At 41.2% G+C, this 25360-nt stretch overlaps 1 protein-coding gene across 1 annotated transcript; it reads right to left on the bottom strand.

The window, feature by feature from the left end:
* Positions 1-20666: 20666 nt before the first annotated feature.
* tmem174 (transmembrane protein 174) lies at positions 20667-24530 on the bottom strand. The gene is made up of 2 exons (XM_044011814.1): positions 23800-24530; positions 20667-21892 (listed from the first exon to the last, which is right to left on the bottom strand). The coding sequence occupies exons 1-2, from the start codon at positions 24384-24386 to the stop codon at positions 21778-21780; spliced, it is 702 nt and encodes a 233-aa protein (XP_043867749.1). The 5' UTR covers positions 24387-24530; the 3' UTR covers positions 20667-21777.
* Between the last annotated feature and the right edge of the window lie 830 nt (positions 24531-25360).

Genomic DNA, 25360 nt, shown 5'->3' with positions numbered 1-25360 from the left:
TCTGATAGCAGTGGCTCAGCTGGGGCGCGCACGGCTCACATTCTCCACAGTGCCATTTTACTGCAGCAATCTCGGGGCTGCAGGAGGAGGCTGGGACTGTTTACGGTGCAACATCTCCATCCGAGCGGCACTCGGCACAGCTGGCTCCCCGCACACCAACACCAGCAGCATTCATTTGTTAGCCATTTGTATCAGTCCTCACACAGACAATGGTTCTTCTTACTTGGAGTAACTTTTATCTTTTTATCCACTTACGCCTGCATGCTGCTTTGATCTACTTTCATCATGCTCAGTGTAAGAGAGCATTAACTACTTCTGCTGCACTATAACTCTGCACACATTTGGCATAGAGAGACTCTCACACACTCTTTCTATTGGGTAAAAATCAATCTTTTCTCAGCCAGAAGGTTTTGCAATGTTCAGACAAATCACGCTGAGATCTCACATCCTTCACGTCATATCGTGCAGATATTAAGTGAAGGGAGGCTGTTAGATCATTTATGCTGAGATAGATTTATCCCCTGGCCCACAAATACCACATTTTATTGACTTTCATATGCCGAGGATGTGATCTGAAGTACAGGAGCACAATTAGCCTCATAATAACATTTTATGGAAATAATCAATACGGAGCCGAGCACAGATTTGGGCTTCGAGTGTGGTCCCCTGTGCTTTTACAGACAGTGTGTGGTTCTCGACTAAGTTCCCGTGAGCAGGGAAGCCAACATGTTGCAATCATCACACTCAGCCACACACATGTAAAGATGAAGACTGTTGCAGGGTTCTTTTTTCACTTTAAGAAAATGGGACTTATGAAGGCAGCGGGTACGAGACGCTGCACGGGACATTTTGTATTACACGTTTTACGGCACGTGCTATTGTTGCAGGTCGTCCGGGTTCACCTTTGCGATTGTGAAGTTTTTTTTATGGCTCAGCATAAACAGTTTGGGCGGATTCACGTAATGTAAAGTGACAGTGCTGACTTTATTTAGGCAACAATCACGTTGCCGAGGTATTCTGAGTTGGACACTTTTATTGGTGTTTTGTTTAATGCTGCCTCTGCTGCTTCTACATTGGTGTTCATAGCTTACGTGCCAGAATATGTAGCTGATGAGTTCAGTGCATAGGAGGTCAAATCGCTCTCAACGTACTATCTCTGTAGGTGCTCTGAAACCAAAACTGAAAGAAGAGTTGACGCAGTGTAGATGGAAAAAAAACTGAGAAAACCCGAATACAAAACAGATATTGATGTTTTTTTGTGTGTTACCTCTTTTCTGCCACAAACACTGACCTTGTCAGGACCAGTCGTCCTCATGGAGACCAAATCCTGGCTAAGATTTGAACAGTGGTTAGGTTAAGCATTAACTGGTTATGATTAAGGTTAGGGATAACACTTTGTTTAGGCCGTCCAAATGAATGGAAGCCAGTGTGAGTCCTTAAAAGGGATTAGCTGCATGCACGGCAATGAGCTCCAGAGGATAAGTGTGTCTTTCATTCTTTGTTGTGACAAGATGTTTTAAAGCTGCCGACATCGACATCAGATCTAAAAATGAATTGCACTGGCAAGTACGCATCCTGGTACGAGTCCTGAGTCTGGGGCCATGGAAAACTGAGGGTCATTTTTATTAAATAGTCATTATGACCACAGCAGAGTAGACAGAGAGTCAGCTTTAATGTGTAATATGTAATCATAACAGATGTTGTGCCTGCAAGCACTTCATTAGATCAAGGGCTGTGATGTTCAAACCAAAAGTAGGTGAAAATTTATACTTACAATATTTAGGGAGCACAAAAAAGGGATCACTTAAAAACAGTTATATCTTCAAGAATCCACGCTTTAATCTTTCATTTTGGATTGGAAAATTAAGGTTGTATGTACAAATATGAAGGTGCACAAACTTGTGCCTGATATAAGTTGCAACCCGGTGGAATCAGTTGCTTCCACAGAAAAAGAAAAAATCCACTCAGTCAGGGGAAGACACGTGTCGTCCAGCAGCAACACCAGAGCCACATACTTCCCCCTGAGGACAGTGAACGCGTCACCATGTGCAGTTAAAGGTTCAATCTGCAGACAGTTAATTCACTCTCACTCTGCCCATCACCTCCACAAAGGAGGTTAATGTATAGAGCAGAAGTAAGCAGCGCCACACGTGCATAACAAATGAATAATGATGTTGTGAATCGCTGTGTTTTCATTATGTTTAGCAGAGACTTGGACTCAAAGGGCTGGTGTTTGTAATCGGCTCAACGTAAATTCCATAAGGTTTTACCAAAGCATTTCACAGACTTAAAGACAATGTCGCTTTTCTTTAAGTTTGAAAAACGTTTCACACTTTTCCGCCATGTGTCCACCCTCGCAGCACGGGCTCGTGTGCACATATTGAATGAAATACTGTTCCAACATGTGTCAGTCCCACACTGTTTGAAATAAATCAAAGGATTTTATCATCGTGTTTGTAAACAGTAATTTCCTGCTTCCTCCTACGGCTTCATCTGCACTGTAAATTTAGACACATCACGACACAGCGAGAGGCATAATTACAAGCTCTTAAATGATTCAATGAATGAATAATAAAGCGGCAGTGAGAGACGGCCCTCGCACTTGCTGACAGCCTAATAAATATCTGGAGCCATGAGAGATGAAATGTTGCCATTGTTGGAGGCAGATTTACATGCAAACCGTTGTGTCTGGATTAAATTTCACTGCCTCCACTTCAGTCGACTCATCAATGGCTGTGCAACACAATACAGTGTGATGACAATCGGCCTCCTCTTGTCAAAGTAACCTCAGTAAATATTAGTGCAGTTCTGTTTGCACAGTGGCACCTTAACAATGTGTAAGGGTGCAAAAAGCTAATGTTCTCTCTGGGTGAAGTGTTTGGTTGATAAAGTGGCTCTTTTTTACATCTGTAGATGATTAACATTTTTATTTTCCAAAATTACTATTCAGCATTTGGGAGCGGAACTCCCTGCAAGAGTCTGCAGAGTATCGCTTTCCGTCTTGTCATACTTGAACTCTCGGCAGTGATCGCTTCGACAGGCTGAGAGGTGACTTTAAAGACGTTGCAGTTGATGTGGCCTTTGGAAGGGAAAGTGGCATCTCACTCCCGCTTTCATCCTGGAAGATTTCTGCGCTTATCACTTAAATCTGTCTGCAGTGTTTAACTCACTGGCAGAAGCACAAAAGACACTTCACATGTGGTTTCAGAGTATGTGGCTTTACACCACGATCAGAGTCTATTACGGTGCATGTTAACCCCGTGAACTCCTGATGCTCCAGCTACATTTTCCATTGTTTTTCTTTACATTTGGAAAGAGAAACACTCCTTATAATGTCACATGTGTAACATATGTTGTAACCTGCTTATTCCAACGGTTTAATGCTTACTGTACACTGAGCAAAGAAACCCCCAGATGCTATTTTTGTTTTCTTTGTTTTGCTGTGACGTTGGAAACAGTCGAATGATTAGTTGTTTATTTGAATAAAAATGAAAGTTCAATTTACAGCTAAGCTAGCTACTCAGTGAAACTGTACTTGGTCTAAAGTTGTTTTTATGTTTTATATTTTTGTTATTTTGAAGGGCATTCTAAGGTAAAGAGGTTCAAATTATGAGTAGCTTCAAATATTGAGAAATATTGCATCTGATAATTGATGTGCAATCCCCTATGATACAGTAATAATTAAAGACCATATGACATGGTTCTGGAACTCTCATAGCTGCAAACTCTAATCTACTTATAATGATGATGACTTGTCTCGTTCTGGGGAAGGACAGTGATTTCCATTCAATCAAATGCTGTGCTGCCTCAACCCCATGTACCATTCAGATGCATCAACTCCATCGCTGGGATAAGCCTCCGGCCTTTTCCTTCATCGGCAGCATCATGGCCTCAAACCAGAACTTTCCTCTGAAACAGCAGATACAGGCGACGGTGTTGGCAAGACGTCCTCCCTTCTTGTTTGAAAGTGAAAGTAGTGATGTCATCATGTTGTGTCAAAGCTGCAGTGACACTATTGGCTACACCTTTCTCAATCAAGAAATACATAAATATACAGACTTTGGTGGTTTAAGCTATGCTAAAAATGGTCACTTTGCTAAAAGTCACCTTGGTTTGGTGCACTGACCACTTAGCACAAAACACAAAGTGCAGCTAAGACTCATCTCTGCAGGTATTTGGTTGTAGGATCTCATATTTCATCCTCAGAGAGGGACTTGAACATCTGTGCAAAATTTCATGGCAAAACTTGCGATAGCAGTGGAACCTATGTTCTGCGAAAAAAGCAAGTTAAAACATTGTTCATATGGCAACCTAGAGTATTTTTTTTCTTATACACGGGAGGCAGAGAGGCACAGAACTCCACAGATGACAAGAAGAGGAGGCATTTATGGTCAGTGCGTAACACACGTTAATATGCTCCTAACTGTCAGCTGAAGGTACAAGACAAAGTCTGGTTTGATGCGTATACGTGGTAACCAAGTAGAGATGGTGGTTGGAGGTGGAGATTATGTCATTTCTGGTGTGTGCACCCTTGTGCTGGATGAACTATAGTGTAATATTTGATGTACATGTAAGAATGCATCGCGTGTATGTTTGCATCTAACATCTGTATTTTGTATGTGTGTGCACTGAGGGTCAGACTTCACATACACACACACACACACACACACACACACGTGTGTTTGTCAGGGAGAGCTTTGTCTGTGGGCGTGTGGGGCGGGCGCGTTTGATTTCAAAGCACGGCGGACGAAACCTAAAACCCGGGAAAAGCTGACAAAACATGGGGATCCCAGGTGGTTAATGGCCCAGGAGAAATGACCACTTGACCAGCATCATAGACGACCCCATTCTAACGTGCCCTCTCTCTCCATCTGCTAGATATTACACCTCGAAAGTCTCCTGTTTGCCCAACATATGTAACCGATGGGTGGTCTTGTGATACGGCAGCACAGGGTCTGTCGAGTCACTGAATGACACCTTCCTTTGCTTTTTCTTCTACAACCATCATCAATTAATCCACTCATTAATAGGTTAGCTCATTAATCCACAATGCCACTTTGATGCCAGTTGCTGGAAGAACGTAGATCAAAAAGACCCTTTGTCTTCTTTTACACCGGCAATGCAAAGTCTTTAAATCACACATTTTCATTCAGACGCCTCAGGAAGACACAAATAGATGAGTTTCTTGGACTCAGAAAGAATCTGTGCTCAGAGAGCTGACTGGGGAAAGTTCCAGGTGTCAGGGGTGAGAGGTTGAAGGTCCTGGTAGTGTGGGTGGCTCTGATGAAGCCCTGTTAGCAGTTAATGAGGGCTGAACAGACACACTGATCACCCCTTTAATTTGTGTGGGGCTAATCGCTGAATATTCCCCTTTGACAAGAGAGATTACACGCAGGGCCCCAGGCTGGACAATGGAGATTTGCCATGTAATGTCTCCACTATAGACTCGGAACACAAAAAAAGGGTGGATCAGACCGTAGGAGAGAGGATTTAGAGGAGGTGGGGGGGTTGGATGTGACACCAGCTAAGAGGTGCCACCTCTGGGACAATGTGAAGATGGGGAGGGGATGATTGGGGGATGGGGGAGGAGCCGGGCGACAAGACACAACAGCACAAAGCAGAGCATCACATGGGTCAGCTATGACCTTAGAGAATCACCATGTGTAATATGAATGGCCAAAACGAGAAAAGAATGCTCTATTAACTTTTGTTTCTCGCTTTTAAGCCGCAGTGCGGAAAATCGCTATATAAATGAATGTCTTCACTTTCAAGCCATTGTCGTATGAGTTCACACAGTGCTAACTAAGCCTATCAGCTCCACGCGGCCCTCTGCGTATTCCTCAGTATCGCTGGGTTTGATCTCACGTCACTCAACAACATTCCCACACTGCACACAGGAAGTGATTTGCTCTACATCACGACTGATGGAGGCAAGGGGGCGGAAGGAACAGTAGCGATAATGGAGCGAGACAGCTGCAAACGGTTGCAGCGGAGAGTTGACTGAAAACGCCAGGAAACGCCCCCAAAACATTTCAAGAGTGGACGTTCTGCAGTTTGACAGAATAAACGCTTCTAGCAATGGCATCGCTGAAAGTTGGGGGGCAAGATCACATAGGCATCAGTCATGTAAGGGGGCCGGTCGTGTTGTGGTAATTACTCAGCGTTCCTAAGGGGGAGTGATAGAAAGCACTAGAGCTGTGAAGGATGTGACAGGTTGTTACCAAACACTTCTGCTTGCATTGTTTTCATTTTAAGAGGCAGAGCAGGTCATATTTGCTTGATATGTACATCTGAGGATGCCACACATGGAGTCAGTCGCTCCATGGCCTTCAGTCCCACACTGTTCCTGGAGCTGCTGATGTTGTCCAACCCGCCCTTAACTGTGACACCCTCCAGACGGCAAGTCAGCAGCGATGGCCAAATCGCTGCCCATCAGCTCCAGGCCTCCTCTTGTCTATGCTTTCTCCAAACCTGTGCACAGCTGTCTTCTGCTCATTCCCCGATGTAATGCTGTCCACACAGACTGTGCTGGGAACCCTCGATGTAACCTAACTGAGGCAAAGGAGCGATAACTCAACTACGCAGTCCCTCCCCAAGATCGACTCGAGGTATCAGTAGAAGAAGGCGCCAGACATCTTGATCCTGATGTCTCTCTCCTCCAAACCAAAGACATCCCTTAACTCTGAGACACTGAGATTCACAGGCAGAATGACAGAGGATGTCCATCTGTTAACATCTCGTTGTTCATGTTTGGCATCGTCTCAACTTAACTCATCTCTGACTCCAGCAACTCCATCTTCGTTCATCTCACTTGATGATGAACATGCCTGCCACCCTTTCTCCCTGCTACACCTGGACGAGGTCTTGGTACTTAAGGCTGGAGCAACAAACTCAGCATCATGAGGCCTAAATAGTACAGATTGAAGAACAGAATAGATGTCATCTTCTTCAAATTAAAATACTCAATAATCTGTAGCGCTTTACTGTACTTGTCCATCAAGCACTTGCTTCATTTTGCCATTTTGGCTCCAGAGGGAAAAAACCTAAGGGGAGGATTGAGGCCTCAGTTCATGAAGCACATGGAAAGCTCATAACTCGATGATGTTGAGCTCGCTTTAGTGGTTTTCAGTGACACAGATGACTTTTACAGAGGCAAAATGATTCCACACTAAAAGAAAGCGTGCACTCTTACATGTGTGAATGTCCCATATATACTTATCTCGGTGGTCCGAGTAATGCACATTACATGTAGAGACTGTGTATACGACCAAATACTGTATGAGGTTAAGGGTTTGTCATGTTGGTCACATTTAGACTTGGCCATTAATCCACTCGAGAGCTAACTCCCATTCTGTCTTTCTCATATTATATCACATGTAGTTTAATATGTGAAAAGAACAATGTATTATGGGATGTAATGCATCTTTGAAAGTGAGTTTGATGATCGAGGCTGGTTCCCACCTTGTCGAAAACTTAAGGCCTCGTGAAAAGAAAATAACATATCTTAACATACTGAAGTTGACATTCTTTTAAATGTTGGCATGAACAAAAGAATCAATTGATTATTACTGGTTTGTTTAAGTTTTCATATATGAAAACTTACACAAATAAATAAATAAATAAACCAGTAATAATCAGTTATTTGCTGTCAGAAACTTGATAAATACTAAGTCACTGAAAAATGTTTTATTCAAAAAATGTATGTAGCAGAGTTTAAGCATGTGTTTTGCTTCAAATGATGACGCTTTTCTCAATTTTTTAACATCCGGTGCATGATTCAAAATTCTGCCAATTGGGGACCAGTGCAAAAATCTAAAATCTGTAGATGTCGGCACAGACAGTGGTCAGACGTCATGGACGACAGAGGGCAGGCTGTTAGGGTAAATTCTGCTGCTGGGCATTGTTATTATACTATATATTAATATACTATATATAATATATATTATTTTTAGCTGACTCATTCAAATATGATATCACGTGATCATGTCACAAAGCAGGAGGACCTTTAAAGGTTAAGTCAATGTAGCTGTGAGCTAAGTGCTAAAGGCTAATTCATATTTCACAATGCATGAGTCTGTTGATCTGCTATGATGTAAACGTCATCATGCACGTGGACGGTATGCATCAACTGTGCATTCTTCAAGGACAAAAACATACTGGCATTAAATAATGGAATGACATGATGGTTGTGATGGTTCTGTCAGGAGTCTGCGATGATGCAAAGTTGATCTTTACGGGAAATGATTTCATAGATTTATGTCGGTGATTCCACTGAGATAAACTGAAATAAGCATAAACGTTTTTTGTCATTTCAAATGCCGCATGTGTCCAGCCTTTCATGTGGTTTGAACCATCTCAGCAGGGAACATTTCCAAGACAGTGACACGCACCATGTGATCGAGGTGACTCTCAAAGCAGCCAAGTGTGACGCCGTCTGCTTGTGAATCAGCGGACACCGTTTTTGAATTAGCGTTGCGCTCTGTGTTTCCTACAGTGATCCGTTACTTCGACGCATTTCTTGTCATCTCTTCAGTTTCTTTCCGGCCTTTGACATCGCCCGTGTCACTCATATTTGAGATGTGTGGCTTTTTGTTTTGCCAAAACATCCTTTGGTTTTGGCATGCGAGCCAAAACCAAAGGATGCATGCAACATGTTGTACAAGTCTGCAGAGACGGGCAGTGTTTTTCTCTTTTTTCTTCAGAAAACCTACAAGGACCACCAAAGACGGCGGTGTTACACTCAAATTAATTACAATCTCAGGGATGATCCAGTTCGTCTGACATCAACTGCACGTAACTGCTCTGCGCATGTTTGTATTCACATGCACTAAAAAGAGTTTGAATCCCAGAGGCTCAGCAACGGTCATGGGAATGTAAAGCTGCACATCAAACATAAACTCCCACTGGCAACTCTGATGAGACTCCTTCAGCGCTCAACATGTACGATAAAATTTGCTAAGTTGGCACTTCAAGACAAAAACATGAGGTGGCAGGAGGGAGATAAGGGGACACGTAAAGAAAAAAAAAAAAAAAAAAAAGGGGTGAGGATCCCGACTGTGGTGCCTTGATTTAACAGCTAAAGTTTTGAAAGCTCAGTCCATATAAAAGCCTGCCATCAACACATATAATCTCTTAGCTGAGCCCATTGAAAGCTGGGTCCCAGGGGTTAATTCTCCCATCACTCCATGTTTGTATCAACTCCTGACTCACATTGAGATGAAAGCCACAGAGTCCCAGGACCGAGCCTGGACTCCGAGGCCCGCTGATCCCGGACGACTGGAGCGGATTATTGCATGTTCGTCTCGTCGGACCTCCATCGGGACAGGAAAACTGAAAAGAAAAACAATAATTAGAGATAATTGCTTGTGTCCAAACACGAGCGTTAAAGCCCTCCTCCCTCCCATCTCCTTTCGTAGTATGTGAGGTGGAATGAAAGGGACACCCCCCTGTTTTGACAGCTGGGCAGGCGAACATAATTTGTGACAGCTGAACTGAAACGTCTTTAACCGCAGGGAGAGACACACAGTGAGAGAGCGAGGGAGAGAGAGGGAGAGAAAGGGAGGATGAATGGGGGTTGAGAGAGTTAGACGAGGGGAAGATCAGACAGAGATGTTCTTCCCAAAAGAAAGGAAGAAGATGTCAGAAGAGAAAAAGAGACATAGGAAAACAGCGAGAAGTGATTGCCATGGAGAGGGGTGGGCTCTCAGCAGAAAAGGATGAGGGAAGTTAAAAGGGGGGAAATTAGTCACACACCATAAAATTTGAAGAGAGGCAGAATTTAAAATAACCCACAGGAAAAAAAAAATAAAGACAGGACAAGAGAGCTTAACATCAGATGCACACAAGTGGAAAAGAGGAGAGTTTTCAGCGGCAGAGCTCGGCTGAACATGGTGTCATGCCAGCTTTGACACATTGGGTTAATTTGCTGCTCCCTGGAGGTGACCTTTGAACTTCAGCGACACAGGGTCGAATTGAGCTCAGAGTGAGACAGCCAAAATCATGTCAGTCTGAGGAGCCGGGTCAGGGGTCACCGCTGAGATCCTCGGAATATAGGCCACAACAAGGACCATATGTGGACGGAAACACATTTGAAACAAAAATAAGTCCCGATTTTCCGTCCTCACTCCAAACTGGCAATTTTCTTTTCTCCCTTTTGTTTCTCCTTCTCCACCTCTCTCACCCCCCTCCCCCTCCCCCTCCACCCTCCCCCGTACAAGATCTCGACCCACCACAGACTCTCTGCCCTAATTCAATAAAGCCATAAATACCAGTGTAACAGCAAATTGACATAATGTTGGCTGCGCGCCCTTTAAATTGCCAGTGACAGAAGTTTTCCCAGAGGTGAAATATTAATACAAACACAGGATTTCTTTTCCAAAGTACACGGCTCCCAAATTCTCCCATGTTTACTTTTCCCCTTGCTTCTAATTTCTGTGAGTGTGAAATGTTATACTTACTGTTGTATTTAGTGACAGGGCAGGAACAGGAACCTGGGAGCAGGGAGAGTGATCCTGGTCACACAAGCGAGTGTCTGTCCTTTCAGCTTTACTTCACGTGAGCAGGAAGAGCTTCTCTCACCATCTGGGGACTGTGAGTGCATCACTGATTAATCACCACTCAAACAGTAAATAAACTCTCCATTAATAATTTCTCACTATTTTGCTTTGTGTTGCAGTTTCCTTCGCTGTGATATATTAAATAGTCATGAGTTGTTATGGTTCCTAAAATGAAAGAGGCCAAAACATGAAAACAAGGCAGAGCTGATGGGGATTTTAATGTATTTTTAGTGAAAAGGTGCCAAAAAAAACAACCACTTGTCTGGAAGACTATATGTATGGGAATGTAGATGTGAGTATATGAATAATAACTTCTATATAAATAATGAAGGGTGTTACAATTATACTGTGTTCAGTAAAGTAGTAGATTAGACAGCTGCTTTAATGATATTATCTATAGTTTTACTGTTAATGTTTTATTATTATGCTCCATTATAGCATGTAATCAAATAATAAATGTGCAATTATATCAATTAGTATAAAGTAATACCATGCACAGTAAAAATAACAATGACAAATACTACTACTTTTACCAGTTTTGGGTAAGCTGATGTTAAATAAGATTTGTTGTTTGATTTGTTGTAAAAGTGACAATAAAGTTTCTTTTGGAACTGAATCCTCTTTACTTTCCTCTGTAATTGTAATATTCTTTATTGTTTTGTACATTTTTTTTTTACTGAGTAAAGTAATAATATACAAAGACATCATATTTGCAACACTACTACACCACTACTGCTAATAGTACCATGACTACTCGTCCCCACTAAGGTTCATTTGTGTTTAAACTCTGGACCACACTGTGATGTTCTGCTCGTGTCTGTTGAGACCAGATGCACATGCACAATAAAGAGTTTCATAAAAGACTGGACTGAAAGTTCTCCCCGTTCTTGGCTTATTTTAGGCTGTTGTGACTTTAGCATTGTTCATTTGTGTGTGTGTGTGTGTGTGTGCCTGAGGATGTGCTGTCCTGTCTGTGTCTCTCAGTGGGATTTTCCCCAGGTTAAATAAAGTCCAAATACAATTAAATAGTCACAGTTCATTTTTACTGTTTGATTGATTGGTTGCTTCATTCCCTGATCGTCTTGAACTCTCCTTTTCTGTGACACACCAAATCAAAACGCGTTGGCAGGCGAACACAGCCGACGATGATGATGATGATGATGATGATGATGATGGCGATCAATCATGATTGCACCTTGCTTTCAAATTTTAATCAATCTACACTGATTACATTGGCGATGTTGTGGTTGCCTAGTGACATCACTTAGTGTATTTCAGTAAATGTGACATTTATTAAATGGAATTAAAGATTCTTCCACAGTTTCCATACAGAGTTTTCCACTGTTTTTATTTCATGGCAGTGGAACAAAGACACCCACTGATGTGAAGATCCAGATGAAAAAAACGTCATGGCTTTGATTCATGGAGAAATAAAAGGCCATGTGACCGTTAGGTAATAGTCATTTATATTATTGGATGTGTAATGCACCACATTTTTTGCCAAGTGTGCATGCTCAGACGAGACATTAAGGGCATCCCAAAAGTAAAGTGCACTTGCGAATGTACAACAAAAGAAAAGATCAACCTGTCAAAGCCATGAAGGGTCTTTCTGCATGGAGTTTGCATGTTCTCCCCGTGTGTGCGTGGGTTTTCTCCGGCTTCCTCCCACAGTCCAAAAACATGCAATATGGGGATGAGGTAAACTCTAAATTGACAGTAGGTGTGAGAGTGAATGGTTGTGTGTGGCTCTGTGACGGACTGGTGAACTGTCCAGGGTGTGACCCCGCCTACCGCCCTATGTCAGCTGAGATTGCGACTTCCTGTGGAGGATAAAGTGGTAGAAAATGGATGGAGGGTGTTGTTGTTTGTAAGTGTACAGGAAACGGAGACTACATGTTAAATGCATGGACTATGAGAATTGAACGTATAGACCAGGAGGTGTTACGCGTACTGCCCGGGGGCCAGAATCGGCCCAGTTCGGCCCTCATGATGCATTCACCGTGATCTGTAAGTGTACATGTGTAAATGGTCAAACATAAAGTATTAATATTGTTGAAATTACAGAAGAAATATTTGAAGTTCTATATCGTTTATGGGTTATTACGCTATTATGCCCACTAGTTTGAGGAGTAGCAATTAGCCATAAAGGAGCGACTCACCTGGTTGCAAAATGAATTCTGTTTGAATGATCAATGGGAAAATGTGCCTACTTCTCACTTAATTGATAACATCTACCTGAGGAGTTAATGGAGCACAACAGACAATAAAGCACAGCATATGTGAGTGGAAACGTATGTGATTGACAGATCGTACCAATCAAAAAGGTGCCTGGTTGCAGGTGACGTCTGTGCTTGGTTTCAAACCTGTCAGTTAAATTCTTATATACAGTCCATGATCAACTGTGACGCTCTCTGACATTTTAAACAAATCATGAAGATATTTTACAAAGAAAATGTATCAACAACTATTCATACTCTGGTTTCTATGTTTACCGAGACAGGAAACCACATCTCCGCTGAGCACAGTCAGGTTAAGCGTGACATACGCCTTGAGTAGTGAATACATTCTTTTACACACATGCAATTGGTCTCTATTTGCCCCGTGATACCCACCGTGTATTAAACGTCTCATTTAACCGCATATAATGAAAAAAAAAAGTCTCTATAAAGCTGCCAGATCATCAAATCCAAAATAAAAGTCTGTTCATATAAATGTAACCATCACAACTGTTTCCTCGCATGACATGTGGTCCTTTCCTGCGGTGTGAAAAAGGCGCTGACCCACAGTCACAGAAGGCACATGCAATTACACTCAGAACGTGTGGCCGAGCCTCATAACACGTTCAGGATATACGCTTATTTCCAATAACGCAGCAGATGACACTGACCTGGCGAGAGAGAAGGAGTCTGATCGTAAAAAAGTTATTAAAAGGGAGTGAGGGGAGGGAGATGACTTTTTCAGGGCCACACACTGTAGAGTCACTGGATTCCAGTCAAATAAAGATGAAAAATGACCTGACTGTAACTAATTGTTTTGCCACATTAGCTCTGAAAAACAGAGGCCAGTCATCTCTGTGTGACTCTGTGTGACTCTGTGTGTGTGTGTTACCACGAGGACATTTTCTGGCATAAACACTGACCTTGTCAGGACCAGGAGTCGTCATAGTGACCAAAGCCTGGTGCTAATGACGCAGAACCTCGCTTCTAAAGAGTTGGTTAGGTTTCGGGCTAGGATTTGAATTGTGGTTAAGAGGTTAAGATTAGAGTCTATTAACTGGGTTAGGGTTAAGGGTTATAAGGAAAACAGTTTGTTTAGGTTGTCTAAATGAATGGAAGGTACTGCAGTGTCCTAAGGAGAATAGCTGCACAAACTGGTGTGTGTGAGTGTGTGAGTGTGTGTGTGTAGCCCAGCTCCCTAAAAGGATGAGTATGTAAATGTGTTATTATGCCGGGAAAATCTGCAAATCATTTCCTGTGGGCTGACAATTTATCCGAACCCCCTTGAGGTTTAGATGCTCCTCTCGCAAACATGTCTGCATATGTGTGTGTGTGAGCATGTTTTTATTAAGAAGATTAGAGAGTAAAAAAAACAAGCAGATTGAAAAGATTGTTGTTTTCTCTGGCTCTGAGGGATTAGAGAAGTTGGTGATTTGCATTTTTCACCAGCTTCACCACGAAAAAAGAGCACATTTTAAAGGGTGAGGACTTTAATCTGACACTCGGTCAAAAAAGCCGTTTACTGCAGGATTGAAACTGGGTTTTTTTTGGGCCAGAGGGAATGTGTTTAATCAGCATTTACTTTCAGGTCAAATGACTCCACAATGCACCTGAGTTTAATCAACTTAACATGTTAATGTCTCCTTTGTCTTTGTCATTGCTTGGCAGTGAAGCAATGTCAGCGGAATTTGACTTTAAACTATGAGTCAATTGTTACTTTACTTCAGTACAAAATTCAAGTATCTGTACTTTACTTTGTTATTTATATTTCTAGCAACTTTTACTCCATTATATTTCCTCTAACTATCTTTGTTACTCGTTACTACCAAATAAAATCAGCAGAAGAAGAAGAGTTGGTATTATGGTCTGCATTTATATAAACTTTTCTAGTCTTGATGAACTGCTTTACACTATAGTTTTCACCCATTCACACGTGGCAACATGTAGACCAGCAGGGCCAGGAGTTGAACCCAAAGCCTTCCAGTTTAAAGACAACTTGCCCTACCACTGATCCACCATGGCTCAATCCCAAAACCTTACTTTTTTAATACTTAAACTTGAGTACATTTTATATCAGAAAATGACTTTTGATACTTAAGTACAGTAAACGTCATATACTTTAAGACTTTTACTTAAGTAATATTATACATTTAAAAAAAAGTTACTTCAACTTCTGGCCAAAGTCATTTTCTGGTAAGATACTTGTACTTTTACTCAAGTATCCCTTTAAGGTACTGGGATTGGGTACCTTACTCAAACCAGTCACCCTCCGATTACAATCCCAGTTCCCTTCCCACTTATCCATGAGCTGCCCATGATTGAAAAAGTGGTGATTATATTATAACGAGTTCACCTGAGTTCACAAATCCCATTTATACTCTCTAACTTTAGAGTCTTGGTTCTCAAAGATGAACGAGTGAAAATGAACATTCATACCTCTCACAAGTTTGCTCACACTTCAAGTATGTGCTTTGATTTGTTAATCGCTTGTTTACTTTTGTGTTTTTTGTTTTTTTCTCTCTTCGCTGTTGTTAAATTTTGTTTTCATGAGTGCACTGTGAGCCCCTGAATTGGCCCCTGGGGACAAATGAAGTTTTCTGAATTGAATTAAAATGAATTGGATTGAATTTTAGCATCTGGGTGCATGTGAGTTCACCGTGTGTGTGTGTGTGAGTCTGTGGCCAGTAAACTCTCTCTACCTTCCCTGCACAGACTTGCTTGCTGGGTGGTGACACTGCTGGCGAGCGAACTGAAAACTGCTAACGACAAAAGCTGGAACAACAGGAAGATAATTCAGATTTGATTGGTTTCACGTGTTCTTCATAAACAACAAAGTTTTCCTGTGCCTCCAGCGTGTTTTCCTGCAAACATGGAATCCATTTGTCCCCCGCGTCTTCATGCCCCGTAGTTGCACATGCTCTTACGTATAGCAACACACACACACAGAGTGAAATGGAAGCAGGCACAGAGTGCAAGCCCACCACTGTGGCGCTGGGATCTTTTGATATATACAGTCAGGAACTTATTTTGAAAACAGCCACTTTAAGCTGCTAAAAATAATCATGAGGGACTTGAAGAAAATGTGAATGGGGCTCTGCCTCTCTCTCTCTCTCTGTCTCTCTCTCTCTCTCTCTCTCTTGTCAGAATAACAAGACACAAATGTCCCAACAGCAGTTTCAGTGAAACTTTGTACCTGATGCATTCACACACAAAGCCCCTTAAAGAGAACCTCCACTCAAATACAATAATAAATCCAATTTCAAGCGACAAACCATAGGTTTGTATGTCTGACATTCAATTAAAGGAGATATAAATGAATGGTTTTTTAAAAATCAGCAGCACAGCAGACCCTCCGAAGTCTCAAAGAGATTAATCAAGGTGTCACGAGATCATCATTCGCATCCAAAATAAGAAAAAGTACATCATTCTACAATAAAAAGGCTTTTTAACAGTTTAATACGTCAAGGTTTTCTTAAAATCATTCAGATGAAAGTGTGTGAAGAAAAGAAACCACTGAACGTACATGAAAAGTGTAGACTCTGAGGTCAAGGGTCACAGGCAACAGGTTGTGCCCCGTGGCAGTGTGTGGCACTGAGTACAAACATGTGTCGTTGTTGTTCTTTTGAATTTGGGAACCCTTTAACGGAGACGGTCAGGTGAAGAGAGTAATTAGAAAAATACGCACACTGATAACATTTAAAAGAAAGTCTTTTATTTGTGTTTCTTCTTGATGTTGAGCTCATTATGAGTCTTTAACAAGACGCAACCTGCTAGTCACTCAACCGACTTTATATCCGTCGAGTTTGCAGATAAATATGTTATAGGGCTACATTTTTGAGGGACTGTGTGACAGCAATTGCACAATACATGCCCGAATATGTGTGTGTTCCAACTGTGCAGTCATGGAAAACATGTGGGGGGGGTTTAATGTCTCTGTCAGTGTAAAAACACGAGTGCAAGTCAGAAAAAGATGCTGCAGAATAAACACAGCAAAATGAGGGGATTCCATGCAATGTAAAGCAGGGACTGGTTAAATGTTAAATGAAATGTTGTGGGTTATTTCTGTGAGTTTTTCTCCACTGTCAGACGTGATATGTTGTGGCTTTTTGATGCTCAGAACAAAAGCTCATCTTCGAGTGCACAGTTACAGCAGAACAAAAACCCCAGTTCTATTAAGTTGGGTTTTTTTCGCTTTCTTATTAGCAGGCACCATATGGGAGTACGGTGATGTAACAATGCAAACACAATGGCTGGAGCAAGGTCACTGATAATTACCCTCGTCTGTCATTATGATTTCTAAGGATTATTTGACCCTGTTGGGTTTTTTATTATTATTATTATTGTTTTATTTCAAGAGGAAAAGGCCGTCTCAGATGTAGTTTCCAAATCCGTCCATTAATGTTGTTGCTGGGAGCTCATTTTTCAGAGTGAGGGCCTCCAGCTCCAGGCCTCAGAACAATCACAGCACTTCAGTGGCCTCAATAATACAAACTCATCCAGGAAAACATGTGACAGAGAGGAAGAGCTGCTCCAGACCTGAGTCCACACACACACACACACACACACACACAAACACCTGCTGCCTCCAATAAAAGCACTCACGCTCAACTCTCATCATGTTTAATTTGAACTAATGTTTATCTGCTCCATGATATAAATCACTGTTTATTAGGACTATATATATATTTATTTATTTTTTTTGTGGGATGCCAGATAATTCTAACAAGCATGTTTTTTTCCGTAAATTGCTGCAGATAATTGGTTGTTGTTCCTCCTTTTATTTACAACGTTTCCAGCTGGAATTAATAAACCGGTTTCCTTTATTATTAACCACAAAACGACTGATTATGACCGACCCATAACCCTCGAAACTCACACCAGGACGTCGTTTCTATAGGTGAATATTTCCACATTTCCTGCCACCTTCTCTCTCTCTTTCTCTCTCTTCTCCCTCTCTTCTCTTTTATGATGATTTCAGAGTTGTTATCGTTCACTGTGTTCCAGAATACTTTCATAAATCGTCTCCACTGCTCCGAAAATGGTGAAATAATGGGCCTTGTCGGCCACCCGCATTTTTTACAGTGCTGTAAAAATAATGAAAGTCATATTGCGCTGCGGTTCCAAGGCAAACGGTGCGCGTTTAGAGGAAGAGGAGGAGGAAGAGGAAGATGCCGACCTGTGTTCTAAACCTCTAAACTGGATTTTTTATTTTTATTTTTTTCCCCAAAAAAACATTTTTGGAATAAAGTTGCGCAAGTTTGTCTGGGGCGTATTTTTAGTTCCATGTCAGCCTTTAGAAATAAATAACATTTCCACTTTTCTGCTGCTGCTGCTGCTGCTGCAGACGACAATTTAAACTAATTAAATAGTGTGTGTTCACGAATACAGCGCCGCCGAGAAGATAGGTAAATAAATAAATACATTCATTCCGTTTTTAATGTCTGCTGTAATGGAATCATTTGTAGTTGCAGAAGAAAAGTCACAAACTACTTCTACGTTTCCCCTTATGTACAATTCACGAGAAAAAGCATCTATGGCAGCAACTTAACAAATAATTAATTAATTATGCTTTGAGATGTGTCAGTGTATGGAATGTGTGAAAAGCGTTATTAATAAAATATACATATATATATATAATTGTTATTGTCATTATTATTTTTATTGTGTGGCACAATTTGACAAAGACTGGAAGTGTAACTCTTACCATCACGCACCCTGCGTGTATTCAGACACAAACAGGATGAATGACCTAAATGTGTTTTGTTTTGTTTTTTATTTATTATTTCTTTTTTTCCCCTTTTGAATATAATAGTTGAAGGAAAAGGGAAAGACTATGCTAAATAAAAAAGGACAGATTTTTTTTATAAACGTTAGAAGTTGAAAAAAGTTCGAAGGAAAAAACAATGACAAATCTATAAATCTGATACAAATGTATTATCATTATTATAGTAGTAGCAGCAGTAGTAGTGTTGCTTCCCTGTAACCACCTGACTTTCACGCAGAGTGAAGGTGCACGTGTATTGATTTCCTCAGTATTTCTGCCCCCGTGTGGTGCAGTGACACTTGTATTTATGCTGTGAACTCAACCGACAGAGAACTCACTCAGTCACTCAGTGAAACTGAGCGATCAAAATCAACTCAACAGCTTCACCTGAGCAGATCCCTGACCACTCATTATGAGTATTAGTATTATCATTAGCAGCAGCAGGAGCAGCAGCAGCAGGAGCAGCAGGAGCAGGAGCAGCAGCAGGAGCAGGGGCCCTGTGTTATAAATTTGGAGATAGTGTATTTTCATGTTGAGGTGATCATCCTCTGATTCTCATGGTCTCTTTAGAGACACCACACACAAATATGAACAATCCTGACAATATGTGAACAATTGTAACCAAATGTTAAATGACCATCATGGCTTTTCTTCCCCCGTTTGAAGTTAATTTTCTCCAGCAAAGAACTTTTTTTTTTCCTTCTTTATTTTTCTTCAGTATCTCTGCTAAATTGTCTCCATGTTTGTTTCAGTCACTAGTGGCTGTCTGCTTTTCCCCTGCCAACATTTAATGGGCATGTACAGCGGTTTGTGCAGCTATTGAGAGACAACAAGCGCTGGATAAATCCGTGTGTGTGTGTGTGTGTTTTTCCAAATGTAAATTTAGTATCTTAAAGTTTCCAAAACCTTGCAGCCCTAAGATAGAGCTGAGTGTGTCCATAAATCTCCATTTTAATGAGGTTTTCTTCCAGGGAGTCTCATCTTTGTGGATTTTATGACTTCATACATAATTATTATGGTAACATTATGTGTCAGACGAAGGCAAAAGCCAAGCTGTGTTGTGGAGTGAAATAGCAGTGACACTGGAAGTTTGATTTGAGCGGGCCGTCTCATCAAACCACAGTGATGTACATCGTGCTCATCAGCAAAGAACAAACTGTGTGTGTGTGTGTAATTACAGAGATCATCTTCCTGTTACTTTTCAGCCAACTGCAAGATCACACGTCATCCATTTGTACATCGACGCAAACCACACGCTTCTGAAGCAAAACTCATGATATATTAGTCATATTTATATGTTACGACACGTGTAAAAGGACAATATTGCTCATGCCATTTGGTGGCACTGTTCTGTCCAGACTGTGTGTCTTCTGTGATGTAGATATTGTTGTTTGATAGATGCAGCCATGGTTTTATCATATTTGAATCATTTGTGGCTGTAAGAGACATTTTTGTGATTGTTTTGTGTTTTTGTGTTTGGAACATGCCACCACTTAGCAAATCCTACCTCAAAGTTTTCCTCCTTCACCCTCCTTAGCAGAAGGATGTGCTCTTTTTGTTGTTTGAGAATATAGATTTATATTTTTGGAACTTTGGAGAATACACTTTTTTACACTATAATTATTATTATAATAATTATAATGTCGGAACTTTTTGGTGAATTTTCAGTGAAAAGGTCACTGCAGATGCGCATTTAGTCAACATCACGATGACCTAGGGCCACACGGTGGTGTAGTGGTTTAAGTAAGGATTTTTTGGAAGTACCATACTTCGTTATACGTTTTAACTCACATATGTTACATGTTGGCCCAAATTTAAAGAAATAAATGAATCAATAAATAAATCACACACTGGGAACTTTGGCAGGTGAGTGACGAGGACACAGGTGAATTGGCGTTAATTAAGGTCCCTGAGTGAGCGAGAAAGTTAAAGCATTTGTGACCTTTGACCCACGTTGACTGATACATTATGTGTTTACATATATGATTTTACTTTGTAAAGGTTTGCCTTTAATTGAATATAGATAATAGAATAGAAATCTAGAATATATAATAGAATATTTCAGTACTCTTTCCACCTCTGATGATAACCTTTTCTTTGTTCTGACTTGAGGGAGGAAAAAGCACCTGGTTAGGGTTTTAAAAAGCTTTTAATTTAAAAAAAAAGTAAAAAGTTTACTAGGATCCACCATCAGCTGCTGCAGATATTCTTCCTGGGTTCCACAAAAACCTTTCAATGTCGTCATAATTGTACAAGCATCAACAACGAGACAAACTTTTTATACCAAGTACCACCTCCTGAGAAAATCCTGAGGTCTCAAAGAAAAACCATTATTGCCAACGTTAAAATACAGTGATGTAAAGCAAAGTCAGACTTATTCTCTCATCATGCATCCTCCTCCTCCTCACATATACACACACTGGTATAGTGAGATTAGATTAAAATGAGATTAGATCAAGACACATTTACTAACTCTCACAAGGTCAGAGATTCTGCATTTGAAAGTGACAGTCAGTTTGCTCGGGAGTGAATAGCGTTCATGCACGGCTCTGTACGTACACATTAGTCTGTCGTGCAGCTGCGCGTCTGGTGGCACGCTGATGTCGACCTGTCGATATTTTTAAAACTAAATCTATAGTTATCTAGAAAAATCTATAGTTGATATTTAAATGGACCAATGAAAGCAATGAACACAGTAATCTGCCTTTGACCAATGACAAAGAAAAACATTTGTTTTACATTCAGGACGTAATGCAACACACTGTGTCGCAGTCCTCTGTAGAATTCATCAAAATGTGCTGTTTGACAGCGTTAAAGGTCCAATGTGTAACGTTTAGAAGGGCAAACCTATAAGTATTAGTGTTCAGGTGTAAAATCAGTTTAAAATAATTATAATCAGAATAAACCTTTTATGTGTACATTGGGAAAGGGCTTTCTTTTCAGGTTTCTGTAGCAGCATAAATGGACAAATGTGTTTTTTTGTGTAAGCTGAAGCTTATGACACTAACAAAGATATTAATTATAATAAATTATAATAAAGCTTGGAAAAAGGTCACTCATTCTTACACACTGGACCTTTAAAACACAACATTTTGACTTGAATGTCACCGCCAACCCGCGAAAGTCCAGGTGACCATTTTTCCTGATGTGACAAGCGTGGAACAATTTGTCAGAACTTAACATTCACACATTCCTCTTGTACATAAAAAGCGTAAAATAATAATACATTCTTTTTTTTCCTCTATGTCACACTGTGTTTGTTAGAGGACGGGTAGATGTCGTCATAAGCAGGCGGCCGGGAACAGGTAGCGCCGCTCTCGTCGCCACGTCCTCCCTCGTCCGCTGTCCTCTCAATCCTATACAGGAAATGAAAGAGGATTAAGGATGAGAGAAGATCTGCCTCGAAATCCGAAATGTTTACCACCCCAATTGGTTAAAGCTTAGGGCACATTTTAGGAAGCAGATTGCCCTTTAAAAGAAAACATTGAGGTTGAGCAATTTCTCCCTTGATCATCCCTCTATTTGGCATTAACCACTGGAAACACACTGAAACAGGTCAGAAGTTGTGACAACATAAGTGAGAGCTGGTGAGCTGAACATGTGTTCATATGATCAGGGCAGCAGTTTATAGTTACTCTAGGTTAACTGTATTATTCCCGCTGTCTGTTTTTATTAAAGTGAATTACTTTCCTGGAAACCTGCTGGGAGTAATCATCTAAAAACAATAAAAGACAAGTGAAAACTGGGAACCTTCCACGCGAGGAATGCAGATTTTTTTGTTTCGCGGCACGTCCGTCAGAGGAGATTTGATTGGATTTCAAATAAAATACGGGCTCTCGCAATTAGGGTTACGAAAGGTTTTGTCATGGCCGCGCATAATGTTACGGTTCCCTCCGCACTTTGTGCAACAGGTGGGCAGAAGAATGCAGTCTGGTTCCCTTTTATAAAGCACATATGCGTGATTTATTGACACAAGGCTAATGTCATTTCTTTAAATGATACACAAAATGAAATCCTCTAACCCCTCTCGTTTTATTTTTGTAACTAAAGGACAATAAACCATGTGTTACATGACACATGGCTTTAAGCGCGGTAATTCCCTGAATCAATACACGCGTGGATAACTATTATGGAGATTAATTGCACCATAATTGGCTGATAGAGCGTTGACGGCCAGAAACAATGTGGGCCAAGTGGAAAGAGAACATGTGGTTAATGAATAAAGTGCTTTATCTGCTCTAGTGTCCACATGTTGCATGCTGGGTAACAAGCAAAACAACTAGAAGTAAGCACTTAAAGGGCCAGTGTGAAAGAAGTACACACACTGAAGTGACTACAGCCAATAAGCAACCAGCACCTGCGTGAGAGGTAAGTTACCCTCCTTATCAGTAGGTGGCAGCACCTGTGTGATTCTTCTTGTCACGCTTTCATCACATAGATGCTTGTTTCAACTTTTTTTTAAGTATCTGCTCTGGCGTATAAGACAAAGTCACGGTAGTTTCATGCAGCCGTGCTGTGATGACCCCGCCCACATTGAGGAGGTGCTTAAAAAAAAAGGCAGAATCTAAAGGCCTTTTCACACCAGGCATACTGTATAGTTGGGTATTTCTTTTCTTTTTCTTTTCACTGAATAAAAAGCAAAACTCATCATCATAACTGAATGTTTCTTCCCATACCCATAGTGTCTAAGTGCCGTGGGATTAATACACAACTCCTTATATGGACATCCGGGGGGTGTGTATTTATAGGTCACATATTCAGGCTTTAAAAAATGTGTGTGTGGGGGGTTGTCTTCTCATGTGTTGTTGAGTCAAAGTTATGATTCATTTTATATCACATTTTTAGTCGTGATATACAGTAGCAATAATTGTGCAGAAGTCACAAAATTAGACAGTTTTTCTTTTCTTTTTGTTCATAAAAACGAGCCAAGTGAACTTTGAACTGTAACAGATTTCCAAATTTCACAAATCCAATTTGATTCTACACATTTTGAGTACTCTTTGCTCAGGTGTCTTTATGTAGTTGGTGAAAATGACAGGATATAAAGGATATGACACTCTATATTTCATATACTCTGTGTATACTGTACGTTTTAACATAGTAATAGTAAAAAGCAGCCAAAATGCTCTGTGTTCCAAGGGTTAATGTGTGCATTTAATGTCTGCCAATAAACCCTCCTGAATGTTGTACATTGGACCTTAAATAGAAAAAGAGATGTCTCTGATGGTGTGTTTGAGTAACAGAGAGAGAACCAGCTCTGTACCTGCTCCGCGCGTTGTCTGCTGCGTCTGCTGAGAACGCTGCGTTATCTGCACAGCAAACAGCGCCATAGGGAGGAAGTGCTGCACTCAGAGAGCAGCCAGGTTGGAAGTCAACAGCCTGTTGTACGTCCTGGGTCACAAAGTTATAGGCTGGGGGAAGACACAGCATTGTTGTGGTGGCACTGTGCAGCATGATTGGCTGGTTCACACCGCCGGGAAGTCTTGCTGATGTTTGCCCCACCACTGGCACCTCCTCCTCCCACTGTCTGCAGGTCCAGCAGGACACCAGGTTAAATTTGCAGACACTGGTGAGTATGAAAGTCCCTCCAACAGAGATGAGCATGGGGCCCAGCAGTTGGGTCCACTCAAACATGGTGTTGGCTTTGTAGCGCTGCCAGCCCATCACGGTTAAGGTGACGCCAATCAGCGCCAGACAGAATCCAGACAGGATCAGGGCAGTTCCGGCCTTCTCTCCGTCCAGGAAGATGTGTGACCGACGAGGGTGCGGAGCAGGCGTGACCCTCTGACTGGGGTCATGGCGTGGTGAGCCGAGCACCGCTGCAGGACTCCTAGCACAGTTGGTGTCCATTCCGAGCCTCTGTTCCACCGGGTCAGTCCAGAAACCTGCAGGTTCTTGTCTCTCTCGCGCGCGTGCAGACACTGAAAGTGGGTCACTGTGCCTCTTAAAGCGAACACCGAGACACAGTGGAGGAGTGAATGAGTGACTCGGAAGACTCTGTCACCAAGAGGACAAGTTATAAGTTAACCTGCTTTTAAGAGAACACGGTGTAAACATTGCATGCTGGGTAAAATGATTTCATTTCATCTGAATCATATCGACGAATGACTGGCTTCACAAATTAGTGCAACATGGTGATTTATGGCATTTTATAGCAGAAGAAAATGAAAGAATGAAACAATTTGAATATAAATGTTAAAGTTAGGAGGTTATAATAAACTTTTTTAGATTAATGACAAAACAAATTCCAATTTTATTTTCTTCAATATTAATTATTAATTAATTAACATTTCTATTTTATTCTTTACACCACTGATGAAATTTCACAAAAAAAATAGAAATAATACAACTTAAATGATGATTTATTTGCAGACAATGAAAACTGCTCTAAGACCTTGAGCAAAGAAAACAATTCATATGCATTTTTAAACAAGCTTCTGTGTTTAACAAGCACAAGCACAATGAAGTGGTTTCTTCAATTGACTAATTTTAAACTCTTAATCCAAACTGGGATTAGTTAATATTACATTCAGGTGTCCACGTGACCAAAACTGCAGAGTGCATCGTGTGAGGTGTCGGGACCATGAGAAAAGATTCGGTGTGTTAAAGGTCTGAGAAAAAGCAGAAAGGGAGATTCCTGCACGCACCGAACGTGATCGGAAATCCACCTTGTCACATGTCATTTCACACGGTCACGTCTCTCTCCGGCACTGCACTGTTGTGAATAACATATCAGCAACAGCTCATGCTGCAATAGTCCAACAAATCAGCCGTGCGTGTTGAATGGAAGGGCTTGTAAACGCATCACGCTATCTGTGTTACAT

Source organism: Solea senegalensis, linkage group LG21 (assembly GCF_019176455.1).
Source record: "Solea senegalensis isolate Sse05_10M linkage group LG21, IFAPA_SoseM_1, whole genome shotgun sequence".
Taxonomy (NCBI): domain Eukaryota; kingdom Metazoa; phylum Chordata; class Actinopteri; order Pleuronectiformes; family Soleidae; genus Solea; species Solea senegalensis.
The sequence above is the reverse complement of the archived record's forward strand: the minus strand, read 5'-3'. Positions and strand labels throughout refer to the sequence as shown.